This window comes from Dunckerocampus dactyliophorus, chromosome 8 (assembly GCF_027744805.1).
Source record: "Dunckerocampus dactyliophorus isolate RoL2022-P2 chromosome 8, RoL_Ddac_1.1, whole genome shotgun sequence".
Classification (NCBI taxonomy): Eukaryota; Metazoa; Chordata; class Actinopteri; order Syngnathiformes; family Syngnathidae; genus Dunckerocampus; species Dunckerocampus dactyliophorus.
The window spans coordinates 28556146-28570176 of NC_072826.1; the positions used below are offsets into that span (position 1 = coordinate 28556146).

The 14031-nt window shown below is 41.4% G+C and overlaps 1 protein-coding gene across 7 annotated transcripts in view; it reads left to right on the plus strand.

Annotated features, from left to right (window-relative positions):
- The window catches only part of LOC129185939 (AMP deaminase 2-like), a 53811-nt gene that overhangs the window by 22019 nt on the left and 17761 nt on the right, over positions 1 to 14031 (plus strand). For 5 of the 7 annotated variants that reach the window (XR_008572169.1, XM_054783632.1, XM_054783634.1 and 2 more), the window contains 6 exons: positions 9480 to 9610; positions 10888 to 11018; positions 11329 to 11397; positions 11556 to 11667; positions 11758 to 11944; positions 13481 to 13622. Coding sequence is in view for 6 of the 7 variants with exons in the window: in XM_054783632.1 (XP_054639607.1) it covers positions 9480 to 9610; positions 10888 to 11018; positions 11329 to 11397; positions 11556 to 11667; positions 11758 to 11944; positions 13481 to 13622 (772 nt within the window). In the remaining variant the exon portion in view is untranslated. Of the gene's footprint in view, positions 1 to 1645; positions 2119 to 8548; positions 8987 to 9479; positions 9611 to 10887; positions 11019 to 11328; positions 11398 to 11555; positions 11668 to 11757; positions 11945 to 13480; positions 13623 to 14031 lie in introns of those variants that run through there. The other 2 variants (XM_054783633.1, XM_054783635.1) reach the window with 2 other exon arrangements.

Below are 14031 nucleotides of genomic sequence, written 5' to 3' on the forward strand. Positions count from 1 at the left end.
AGTGATGCCTGTTTTTGTTGCTTGTGTTGGGAGACGAAGGAGCACAGCTACTCCCATGTGCTGCTGATTAGTTGTCTGGGAAAAAAATTCACAACACAACAGGATGTCTCAACAAAGACACCCGCAATTAACCCAATATTACGGCGTTATTCTTGTTTTACAACTTTTTTTCTCTAAATATTTTGACTTTATTTTATAAATTTGCGGCAGATTTTTCCATGTTTGCTTTTTCCTGTGAAATTATATTTTTAGAACGTGCCGTGGGCCTCAAATAGCCCCCGCGCCGCACTTTGGACATGCTTGGCTTAAACAAACACATAGTCGCTTAATGGAAGTTATTGGTTTGAATCATTGGGAGTACTTTGACAAGGCAAGCACAGACTTCATTTGGAACATTTCTGCCGTGAGCTAATTTTAGTAAAGACGTGCCCGAGGACATTGTGTGGAATGATTTGCAGCGATCACATATGAATAGTAATAACATTACCTTTGATGTGGTGACGGCGTCATTAATGTAAACGATCAGTGTTTTTCATTTGTGGGTTAGCACTTGTTAGTGTCCTGACCCGCTAAAATGAACTTTTGTAGACACAGCAGAGCTCTTCTCCTCTGAATTGCTGCACACAGGCCCTGATTGTCTAGTGCAGCAGCAGCCATGTGAGCAAGGAAGGAAACTCTCCCAACATCATGTTGTCATCAGGGGAAATGAGCATTGTAGGCATAAGAGAGGAAGGCTGCATTCCGTCCGCCTGTTCGCACCGCTATTTTGATATTGTGCTATTTTTTTAGCTTAGATTTCACCAAAAGCTTCTAAAATATAGTGCCGTTGTCTTTACATTTTTTTATGTTTTATTTTTTAAATATAATTTTTTTTTACATTAAGTTTAATTCATTTTATTTATATTTATCTTATTTTATTTTTGCCAGATTATTGTTATGTTTTTATTTTATTTTTACAATCTTATTTTTATTTTATTTTATTTTTACCAGCTTAGATTTTACCAAAAGCTTCTAAAATATACTTTTGTAATTTTAATTTTAATTTATTTAATTTATAGTTATTTTATTTTTGCCATCTTATTTTATTTTATTGCATTATTTTTATTAAATTGTTATGTATATTTGTTTTTATTTTATTTTTTACCATTTTACATTTCACCAAATGCTTCTAAAATATACTTTTAAAGAGCGCCGTCGAATTTAAATTTATTTTATTTATGATATTTATTTTTTTATTTGTGCCAGTTTATTTGTATTTATTTGTGTTTTTTTATTTATTTTTTTACCAGCTTAGATACTTTTCAAGAGTCTTTTTTTAATTGTCTTTTAAAAAATGTTAATACATTCTATTTCTTGTTTTTATTTTGCTAGCTTATTTGTAGTTATTTATTTAAAAAATGTTTACCAATTTATTTAATTGTTTTTTCATTATTTTAATCTATTTTCATTTTCATTTGTATTTTATTTTTATTATTTATATTTACATATTTGAAATGTCACAAACGAATTTAAAATGAGCACAAAGTAAGTTTTGTGGCAAAATAGCATATGTATTAGAAATAAAATATAAGTCAAGAGGAGGAGGAGGTAGGAGGTGGAGCGAAGGGTGGGCGTGGCTACATGGCTAGGGCCGCCTCCATTTTACAGCACAATGGAGCCTGAGGTGGTTCGTCCCGGTCCCTCCCCCTTTTTTTTCTTTTTTTTTTGCCACGTGGTATGTTCCAGCCCAGTATTTAAATCCGGGAGCTTGAAGACTGTGCTGTTTATGCTCTGAAAAACCCGTGCAATCCAGGAAGCAGCTGAGAATCACACAGAGAAGGAGAAAGCGGGGGGGTGGGAACCGGATCGGCACCACACTGAAGCTGGCGACAGCACCAACTAGGAGAAAGGAACAAGAGAGAGGGGGACATCGTGCGGTCATTGTGGTGCTCGAGCAGCAGGGAGAATATCCCATCTCTCCTCTCTGTTTGCTGTCATTCTCTTGTGCACCGGGCCAGCGGGGGAGGGTGCATCGGCTGTCCCAGGCCTAGTTAGATGTCCCAGCATCCCGCAGGAGCTCAGACCAGGCCACTGCGACAGTAACTGTGAGAGCAGGACAAGCGAGACAGGGCAGAGGAGGTACTGTAACTTAACACTCGCTCATCACCACTGTAGTGTCCATCAATATACTGTACAGTACAAGCAGTTGTGTTGCCAATCTGAATATACTTCTACAAGTTTCAGCACGTTTTTACCACTCCAACAACATTACACAAGTGACGAGATGAGGTGTTGGGAAACTCTCAGTCAGTCAGCGTGCATTATGCTGACTGCCTGCTTTTCCTTACGGGGAAGGACATATGGACGAGGCGCCTGCGTCATGCGTTTGCTCGGCTGCTCTGTTGCTATGATGCTGATCCGCTTGAAGGTACTCCAGTTTATTGCAGCGGGGCGAACATGTAGGGCATCTGCTGTAGTGTTGCCCAGCGCGCACACATGCTGCAAAGGCCTGCATAAAAAAGCCGGGAAGGCAGTTAGTGAGTTGGCTAATTATTAAAAAGACAGCGGAACGTAATGACGTTGCTGTTGTGCGACTAGCTGTTAGGTGGTTTTCTGTTGGTGACACATGACAGACTAGTGGCCTGTGGTCTACTGTTTCCCCTCCGAGGATGTCACGCTAGCTGTTACAATACTTCCTGGTGCCTGCTACTATGTTTTCAGCAGGCATCGTTCATGTTTCTTCTCCTGCTCTGGTGAGTACTCAAAGTGGAGGTTTATTCTCATCTCCGGTTGCTAAGAAGCATCTCTGTCCTCCCTCGGCCTCCTGGGAAGAAAGTGGCATCTCTTAAGGAGGAAAAAAACACAATCATGCCTCATACTCCCCTCGAGTGCGCACAAAGTCAAATGAACATCTCTCAAACTGGAAACTACCCCTGCATGTATGCTTATCTAACTGTGCAGATGCAGCTGTGTATCTTGCTGTTGTGTGTTGCAGTGCATTTACACACTGCTGCAAACTAGTATCAACTCAGCAGTATTATCTGTGCATATTCATCCAAGAAAAAATTCAATTTGACCAGAAATCACTGAAACAACAAGTTTAGTTTTTTTTCTGATTTGTGTCACAATATGGAAAAAAAAGCACATTATACAGGGTGTCCCAAAAAAATCAAATGTCATTTCAAATAACTACACGTCCTAGACCAGGGGTGTCCAAAGTGCTGCCCAGGGGCCATTTCTGACCCGCAGCTCGTTTTTTGTCAGCCCTCTGCTTATTGTAAAAATAAAATGAATTCATTATTATTATTATATACTGTAGGGTTATTAAATGTAGACATGGGCCGGTGTGAGATTCTGGCTAGGGCTGTCAAGTGATTAAAAATGTTAATCAAATTAATCACGTTTTTCAAATTAATGATGATTAATCACCATTTGCAACTATGTGAGAAATATTTGTTACTGTATTTTATCAACAAAAAGATAAATGACGTTATATATTTGTATGTATTAACAGCAAATGAACAGAAAATTTAAATCGTGCTAAAAGGTAGCACACGTATCTGAAAATCTAAAACACTAGTGTCTTTAATAGTAGCACAACATTTGAATCACGCTTTAATAACTGTGTTCTAATGAGTAATGAGGGGCCACGTTCAAAGACGCCACATCATTTTTTAAAGTTGAATTCACTGCTTTGAGTGTAGCTTCTGGGATTTCCAAGCATACTTAAATGCAGCAAATTGCACTCCCGCACAAAGAGTTACAAAGTGAGTGATAAGAATAATTTTTCTGTTTATTTTACACCGCACATACACACATAATAAAGGTGTTATTGTGATGTCCGGAGTGCCCCTGAATGCACCTCGCTGTGGTCCAGTGGCAATGAGGAAGTGTCGTTCCTAGGAGTGTGTGTTTGTGAGTTGGAGATACACATACGGTGTTGGAATTGCACTGCTGTTCATGTGTTCAGGTCAGAATAAAGTTACTGAAGAGCATCAGACTCTGTGGGGACACTCCACTGCACCTCCGTCTGTCGTCATAACAGAGAGGGGTGGCTTGACATGGTGCGCATGCATTAATTACGCTAAAAGCTTTCACATAATTAATCAAATAAACTAATTAATGCGTTATTTTTGACATCCCTAATTATGATAAGCCTGGGCAAAAATAGTGGTCCTCAATCAGCAGTACATGTACACCTTAAAGCAACCAATCACTCTTTTGAGGACAGCGACGTAAAGATTTTGGCCAAAGAAAACAGATGGTTTGAAAGAGGAGTAAAGGAAGCTATTTTTGTCAAACAACAGAACCCATCATTGAATCGGAATGGTGGTTTGAGGTTTAATTTGGACCCTGTGTTCAGCAGGTTACTGAGACCAAAACCCACAGCTCTTAGTCTTGCAAATGAGGTGGAGCCAGGGCCGAGCCAGAACAATAGATGCTAACGAGCCGGTATAAGAGTCGTTCATACCCAACTCAGGGAGCGACACTTCCCTTTTATCGGAGGTGCTAATAGCAGGAGAGGATTATACTACTACTCCGCCCTGGCTTAGTGTAAGGAACCAATAGAAGGAGGGTGTTGGCACACCAATTCCGCCCACTCTTACTGTATTTAAGGCCTAGGCTACCAGCACTTATTAGTTCGCTGACGAATCTCTTTGGATGAGGAGCGAAACGTCCGACACCTTCTTCACAGAAGTACAGATGACGTCTCAAGAAGCCTTTCCCTCGATGAAGTGGTATGACATCCCCATCGGCAGTGTAGTCCAATAACAGCGACTTACCCCCCACATGGTCTCCTAAGCCCAGTTCTGGTCAGATTTCTGTGATGAAGAACGTAGTTCCACTCAGTTGCTGAGGACAAGTAAGTCAAGAGTTTGGCTTCTCAAAACAATACATATTCAAAAGATTACAGCATTTGCATCACAAAAATAAATGCCTTCTATTTTTCTAATGTAACGCAGAGCGTTTTGGGAGGTCTGATTTTTTTTTGAGAAGGCATTTTTGTGATGCAAATGTAAGAAGATGAACATGTTTTGCTGTCATGAGCACCTTGATGGCAGAACAGGTCAAGTGATAGTGTGAGGCACACCTTCGGCATGGTAGTATTGCAAGTTGTGTGACTTGGAACATCCCCAACATCATCGTCGCCTACGGCAGAGGTGCAACAAAATATGTAAGGGAAGAAAATGATTGTCACACGACTTGTTATTCTTGTGATGCACTACTGTGTTGCACAGACAGCATCGTGCTGTGGGCTCTCGTGTCCTGGCATAACTTCAGTCTGTCTTGTGCTGTTGTGTACTCTCGGGTGAAAGGCTGCGGGTGACCCCGCAGATGACGGGATCCGTTCGGAGCTGCCACTGCAAGGCCCTCAGCACACTCGGCGAAATGTCACAGCGTTGGTAATCGTTTGTTGAATCAGCAGCCGTGAGCCAATCACCACTTGAAAGAAACCATCAGTTGCAAAGCATAGAAAATGAAGATAATGGAGACTTCCTGTCGCGGAAGAACTGCTCTTCTCTGGAGCGGCTTGTAAATCTGTTAATTCTGCTCGACTTTGTAATCATGCTTGTAAATCATGCTAAGTTGCCCAGCCAGTAAGACACTTCTGTGCCTTCTTTGTTTGCAGGCTTTTTTTCTGATTCCCACATCCAGCAGTTGTGCACTCACCACTCTCACCACCACTCTCTGCCTCTACAAAGATAATTACGCTCACCTTTATTTACTTTTTAGTTGGTGGTGATTCCAATATGGGCGCCGTGACCTCGAAGGGGTGCCAAAAGATTGGGACAAAATTCACCTTCTGTATACAGTCGACCCTCGCTATATCGCAGTTTGAACATGGCTCCCTCACTCTATCGCGTGTTTTTTTTTTAATAAATTAATAAAATGATCACTGTTGTGTGGTTAAATACGCCTATTATTACTCAAAACATGTGTATATAAGCAAAATTGTACATATTCTTGGCCAAAAGTAATCATTTTCAATCGTAAACATGGCTAAATGGACAAAAATACAAACATAAGGCATTCAGAAGAAGTTACATGTAGTGTAATACCTGTGACTTTCGTGTGTGCCTTTAAGAGGCGGGGCCTGGGAAGTTACATGTGAGATGTCAGCAAGCTACTGTAGAGTTGCCGAGTGTCGGCATGGTTAGCAGTTATACTGGCTTGAGTTGTGGCTGACCGCAGCTCCTGTGTGAATATTCACTGCATGTGTTCTCTGCGCTATTGCAGCAGTGTTGTGCTACACCGACCACTAGGTGTCAGGAGTGTTACATTGATGAGACAATAGCCACCAAGTATTCTATCAGTGCTAACATGTGAGTCTATGTAATGTCTTATTTACTGTATGTCTAAGACGTCATTTTTTTTATTATTATGTCAACTATATTGGGTAGTACAAGTGTAAAGGTGACTATAGGGGTGTTATTTCATGTCTAGACGGCGCTAATGATGCTTAAAAAAGGTATTTTGTAAGTCGTAAACAGGTTTTCTATACTTTAACTACAAAAATATTTCATTTAACTCCCCGCGCCCCCCTCATTTTTCTACATAGTTTTGCTTATAGATATACGTACAGATGGAATTTATTTAGCTTTTGTATGTAGTTATTTGACTTTGTTTTTTTATATAGTTATTGCATAGTGTAAACATAGCTTATATATAGACTTATTGTGAGCAAACTTTGTGGTTATTTAAACTGTTTGATGTCGATGTTGTAGTTCTAATTTATTACTATCATGATTATATATTCACTTATTTACAGGAGTTGTTATTTTGTTGCAAGGGTATTTGTATTGTATTTCCGATTTTTTTGTATTTATTAGCAATTTGTTAACCGTGTAAATTGGGTGACACGTTGTCTTTTACAAGTGTCTTTTAAATTGCTGATGGAGGCGGGTGGTGTACAAAATCTCACCTTGGGTGCCACAGTGTTCGCAACTGCCCTGCATCATACCGTGAGTTATTTCCAATATTTCCGTGATCTCATTTAGCTAGCTAGAAAGGCAGAATTTAAAAAGACCTTTCAGTATGAGCCATGCTGTTCTACACCACTGTAAGTGACATTTATGCCCCCCCCCCACACCCCTCATTGGTTATGATCAAAATGCTTCGGAGTACATGCTAGCATGCATGCAATAGAGATATCCTCAAAGTTTCATCACCATCAGACAAACGCTCAGTGACTTATGAGCAATTAATTGCCAAGTGGGTGCCCTACAAAGACATGTTTTTCAGTCTATCATTCACAATATTTTTGTGCTTGCTTGAACATACTGTATGTGTTTTGGATCAGAAGTAAAGCTAGCCATATGTTACACACACACACACACACTATAAACCCCAAAGGTTACGATGCGGCGTAGCATCTCCACAGTGCACAGTAGAATGAACCGCCTAGAGCATTTTCGTTCAAAAATACACCCTCAAAAAAAATCAACATTTTTGAGGCGAGGCAACAGCCCGTCCTCCCCTAGTAACACATTCCCACACAAAGACAAACAAACACTGCCGGATTAAGAGAAAACGAAGAGGTGCACACCACGTTCTGTGTCCTGTGCCACCTATGTGTCCTTGACAGCCGAGACATTGGCTGCGTCTTCAATAAGTATACAGTGTACACTGTGTACTTACTTCCTGAGGGTGTTTCTCACCTTCTTGATCAAAATGCGAACACACTTTGGCTCCGTTTGGGTTACTTTGCAGCCATGATCAACTAAAGCAAAGTATCGGAGTGCCAATATTGGAGATTTTAGATGCAGTCCAGTATTACTTTTTTGCTGATATCAGCCCGATATCAAGATTGGATTACGACACCCCTACTTTCCACCGCGATGGATTACTCCTCAGCCGCCGTTATTTCAAGTTATTCCCTCCGCTTCCGCTCCGTTGCCAAGATGGCAACTGTTGCGGGTGGTAAGTGTTCACCACTGCGCACTCGCCATTAGAGGACGTGTGCTAATTGACGCCCAGCCATTGCATTTGTCAACACAGCATAAAAACATCCATCTTTAGTTTTTCCTTTTTCGAAACACAAGTTATAAAACAAACAAAACACGAACACTGGCCCTGAGCCGGTGGATCCCATTGGATGTCCATCAAGACACGGGACCATCCTCGGCCCAAATGAAGGTTGTTACTGAGACGCCATCTGCCAGAGAAGGCTTTTAAGAAGAAAAAAGGTCTTCAAAGGCCTCATCTCCTTCAAGGTCACAGAATTGACGTGGAATTTGCAGGAGGTTGTGCAGGGGCGTCAAATGGCAGATGACTATGTGGAGATGTTTCAGGGGGCAACCCTCTTGACAGAAGGCCTTCTTTTCTGTAAAGCACTTTGAATTACCTTGTGTACAAATGGTTCTCTATACATAAACATGCCTTATGCACATTCTTATGTAAACGTCATCGGAAAGAGCATTATGTGTTTATCATGCATTTCTTTTGCAGTCGGCCACACACTGGTAATGTCCCTGGTTGTTGGGATGGCTGTGTCCCTCTGCGGCAATGATGTCGTAGACATAAATAGACTCGGGGGTCCTGGATTAAGAGTCATCTGTGGTGGAGAGGCTCGGGGAGGATTACTGGATGCTAAACTGAGGAGGACGCCGTGTGTGTTGACATGTTTTACGGCGTCACTGTCCTCTTCTAGTCCTCACTTTAGCGAGTGAACACATCACTTCCATAGGAGCTCATGTCTCAGGATGAACTTTCATTCAACCTTGAGGACTGATGCATTTTGTCTTCACTAGTTTTTTGCTTTGTCTTCCGTTACGTTTGGTTTAGTCTCGAGTGGCCATCTGTTTGCAGCATGTGGAGATAACGGAAAAACCCTTCTGTGTCAACCTCAGGTGCTCATAGTACGCCCCCGTGCTTGGGAGGATTTTACGGGACACTCCATGCGGATTTGCATGCTGGATTACGGTGGTTCTCAACCCCTTTAGGAATCCTTGATCCTATTGCGTTGTTGAAAGCTACAGGATCCCCCGATTAAGTCGTTTCAAAGGTTGGTGCTTCACTTCCCGCCTTGGATATTATCCCCCTCTTGGATATGCTCTGTTTACTTGTCCATCACTGTGTAGAATCCGAGGCAAGGGTGTAAAAAGAACTATGTGAGCTGCAATTTAGTACGCAGTTGACTAGCGCACACTAGAATCTGTGGTCAGCCACAAGTAGATTCTTTTCTATTTGTGTCTATGGTGGTAGTTAGCTTGTTTATGTACGTTGTCTCAGTTTCAGCGTCACATTTGAGTGGTTAAGAATGATTGATGTCATTGTTTGGGATTTAGCTTTAGCCTGCACCACTCCCCCGCACATTGCACCCCACTGCACCATTAGCCCCTGCAGTTTTATTATACACCCACGAACCAAAACATGAGCAACACCTGCACATTCTCGTGAGCGGCATGAAAACGTCTGCGTCTACAAAAGACGTGGCCGGTGGAACTGAAGCTACTCCTGCCAAGTTGTAAAATGGTAACTCTTGTCTGCCTCTACAGACTTGTGTGGTGCATCTGGGCCCAAGCCCCTCAAGCCCCAGCGTTCCCTCCCAGGAACCCCCGTCTCGCTGAAACACTTCCCCGTCGACCTTCGAACCTCCATGGAAGAGAAGTACAAAGAGATAGCAGAGGTGAGAAAGAACCTCCACAGGTTTTCATCGATATTGCTTTGTTTTGTTGTTTTTTTAATTTGAATTTATTTAACTTGGTACGACATTAAAATGAAACCAATATATGAGCCAAGTAAAGTAAAGAGTGCTGAAATACTTGGAGAATAAAGTGAATAAAGAAATATTAAGAGAATCAGGTTGGAATTTTACGAAAATTAAGTCATGATTTAACCAAAATAAAGCTATAATTTTCTGATTAAAAATTCACAAAAATTAAGTCATTACTTTAGAAAATAAATTTGTACGAATATGAGAAAAATGTTACAATTTATAAAAAGTTATTATTTTACCAGAACAAAGCTACAGTATATTATGATAAAAAGGTGGGACTTACTCAAAATTCCAGTCATTATTTTCTCACAATCAAGTTGTAATATTATGAGAAAAAGAATAGATTTTAATGAATAATGAAGTCACTATTTTATCAGAATAAAGTTGTAATATTATGTTAAAAAATTATTAAAAATGTTTTATGACTAAAATGTTAGAATTTATGAAAATGAAGTCATAATTTTGTCAAAATAAAGTTGTAATATTACCAGTAAGCATTATAATTTTACAAAAATCAAAAGTCATTGTTTTACTGGAATAAAGCTGCGACATTATGAGAACATTATTATAATTGTATGAAAATTAAGTTGTTATTTTACCCAAATAAATTAGTAATGTTAGGGGAAAAGGTTAATTAAAAATGCAGTAACTGTCTTACAAGCATAAAGCTATATTATAATAAAAGGCGAGAATTTGTCAAAAATGAAGTCATTTTTTGTCAGAATCAAGTTGTATTATGAGAAAAAGGTTAGAATTTTATGAAAAATGAAGTCATCAGGCCGCACAGCGGCCGAGTGGTTAGCATGTTGGCCACACAGTCAGGAGATCGGGAGGACCTGGGTTCAAATCTCTGACCCCGCCTCTAGCCCAAAGTCAGTTGGGATAGGCTCCAGCATGCCCCCGCGACCCTAATGAGGAGAAGCGGCAAAGATGGATGGATGGAATTAAGTCATGATCACTCCAGCATAAAGATGTAATACATAAGAAAATGTTTTGAATTTTATGAAAAATTAAATCACTACTTTTTCAGAATGAAGTTGTAAAATGATGATAAAAATGTTGTAATTTAAGAAAATGGAGTCATTATTTGATCAGAATAAATTAAGAAGGTTACAACTGTCATAATTTGCGAGTATAAACGAACACCTTTTTAAAATGAATGTTTAATGATATTATTATGGCTACAGGAGCTGTTCACGCGCAGCATGGCGGAGAGTGAGATGCGCAGCGCGCCCTATGAGTTCCCCGAGGACAGCCCCATCGAGCAGCTGGAGGAGCGGCGGCACCGGCTCGAGCGGCAGATCAGCCAGGACATTAAGTGAGGAACTTCAAGCGCACCACGTCCGAAAAAAGTCCAACGCATTGTCCAACACGGCAGGCAGCTGCACACAATGTGTTGCTTTCACTCACACGAGGAGCTATCTGCACCGCTAATCTGATCTTTTGGTCCATCAAAATCACTTTGATTACATCGTGCCTAAAATAAACGTGTGTGAGAAGTGTGTGTGTACACCATATTTAGTCACTTTCTCTGTGTGCTTAACCTCTGATGCCCATCTACCCCCTTCCCTCGCTCCCCGCCCTCCACCCGCCACACGCTACCCTGCGCCGCTGCCTCGCACGCCAAGGCTTGAGCCAGAGATCTTGCTGCGCGCCAAACAGGACTTCCTGAAAATCGACAGTGCTACAGACCTCGAGTGAGTGCGCTCTGCTTCCGTTTGATTTGCTGTCCATGGTATCCACTGGTTTTGTTCCTCTCATGAGCTAGGAGCAATAAAAATAGAAGTTGTGCTTTTTACAAAGCTTATTCGCCTCTGATTTGAAAGTCACCACTGCCCTGTCTGCCTGGATGAAGGTTAATGAAGCAGAAGAGCGTTGATGCTGTCGATAATGGCCTTAACGAGCGGGAAATGCCGATGGAGAGAGAGTACCAGCGGGTGTCAATATCAGGAGAGGAAAAATGTGGGGTGAGGAGGTCTTTGGGGGATATTTTGCCAGTTTGCGTACAGCACGGAGGCCTGTTCTCTCCTAAATGTGTTCTCATATCTTCCTCTCAGGTGCCGTTCACTGACCTGGTGGATGCCGCCAAGTGTGTGGTGAAGGCTTTGTTCATTCGGGAGAAATACATCAACAGATCCATGCAGTCTTTTTGCAAGACCACAGCTCACTCCTTGCAGGATCTGGGCTTGACGCCGCTGGATATGGGAATCTATGACGAAATCCCAGAGACCCCCGTCGATGCCGGTAGCACGTCCAAACTTTTTTACATGATTGTATGTACAGTGGAACTTCTGTATTTGGTATTACAGTCATCCCTCATTTATAGCGGTTAATTGGCAAGCTAGCGAGCTGACTAGTTTAACCTCTCCAATTTACTCATTCTAAACTTAAGAAAGTGTTTCAAACGGAGTGGAGAAGAAGGACAAAGAAGCCAAAAACGAACCACTTCCTCACGTAATGAGAGGAGAGCCTTTTTTTCCACTCCACCTCAGCCATGGCCTGTCGGCTGGGCTCTGCTGGCTCAGTAGCCAGTCTACATGCAGTGTGAAAGGTAGTGTCATCTAACGTCATGTCTCATAACGTTACTGATGCCAAGTGACCACAATACTACATATGCTGTAACTTTCAACTGTCTTTCTATATGTTTTGACTAATAATAGGCCATAGTCAACCGCGAAACAACGATCATTTATTAATTTATTATTTTGGGGGGGAAAAATGCGATATAGTGAGGGAACGATATTCGAATCGCAATAGGAACGACTGTAATTTGTTCAAAACCAAAAAACCTAAGCGTATGAAAACCGAGGCAATTTTTCCCACAGGAAATCATGTCAATTCAATTCATCCGCTCCGGACACCCAACAAAAATCCATTTCACAGAGAGTAATTGTAGTTTTACATGAAGAAAACCATGCAAAATAAGTTATTGTAGTTGCAGCCTCCCTTTACATCCTGGCGAGATTGAATTCAATCATTTTTCTCACCTTCTCTATCAAATTGCTGGCACTCCCAATAGTCCTTGGCCCCATGGCGGGTTATTTAGCAGTAACGCTGAGGAGAGGGAGCCAGCACCACATAGGGTACTTTGTTTGGACACGGTACAATACAACACAAGGCAAACGGACCAGTTTGTTAAGTGCAATATTGTACGAAAACCAAAGCAACATATTTGACAAAAATCAAATCCTAGGAAAACTGAGGCGTAAAAAAGCCGAGGTTTGACTGTTTTTGTTTGTGTAAGCCAGAGGTGACGCACCGAGGGCCACATGCAGAAAACTGAAGGATGCGGGTGTCACTTTGATACATTTTCTGCGTTAAACACGCTAAAACCAGTGCAAAATTAGTTTAACTTATGCTAAGCTATTGGAACAAAACATCCACATCTTAGCTTTGTTCTATTAGCAAAGCAAATTAGTGTAATATACCTCATTAATAATCAATTTGTTTTATTTTTACAACATAACAAGGGACAATAAAAAATGAGCTATGAACGGAAAATGATGCCTGCACTGCGCTTCGGACCCCTTTGCTGTCAGCTGACTCCTCTACTTCAGAACCGCTGCACAGAACACGGTGAAAATGTGTCAAAACAGGGTCTCTTCCACATAAGAGCATGAAAAATATCTGCATCAGAGATTGCTTTGAATATGACAGTCTCCTGCGGGGCAAACACCCGACAGGAGACCATGCTGAGTTTGCATGAGAAACTTGGACTCTCCTACCTGAGCAGGTTTTCAAAACGAGCCACCTGATGACGCGCCTTTGTTTTATAAACAGATGCCCCCGTCCACCCGCCCGTTTCGGAGACGCATCCTTACGACAATCAGGACCCCATAAATATGCCCATGGACACGGGATATGGCTGCAAGATGGTAGACGGCGTCATGCACGTCTACACCAAGAAGAGCAACATGGACAAGTACGTGTTCATATACTGTAAGTACACTCCTCATCTAAATGTTATGACCTGTTGAAAAATTGCAAGAATTGGCATTTAAGGAGGTTCAAAGTAGAGCTTCAAAATGCAAAAAGAAGAAATGGGTTTATTGCAAAGTGAAGTAGGCTGATCATCAGCTGATCAAAAGTTTAAAACCGTAGCTCAAACAGACCCTGAAACCTCCCTAAAACAGAAATAAAATGTATAAAAAATGAGTGAGTAATGAGTAGCTGCCCCATTCTTGTTAATGAGGTGAAAAATGGGTTTGGGCGTGCTTGATGCCAGTGTTTCCAGGAGGCTAGTGGGAATGTTGCTCCAGGTGGTGAAGATGGCTTCATGGAGGGCATCCACTGTCTGGAACGTATGTCCATTTTTGTACACTTCCCTTGCC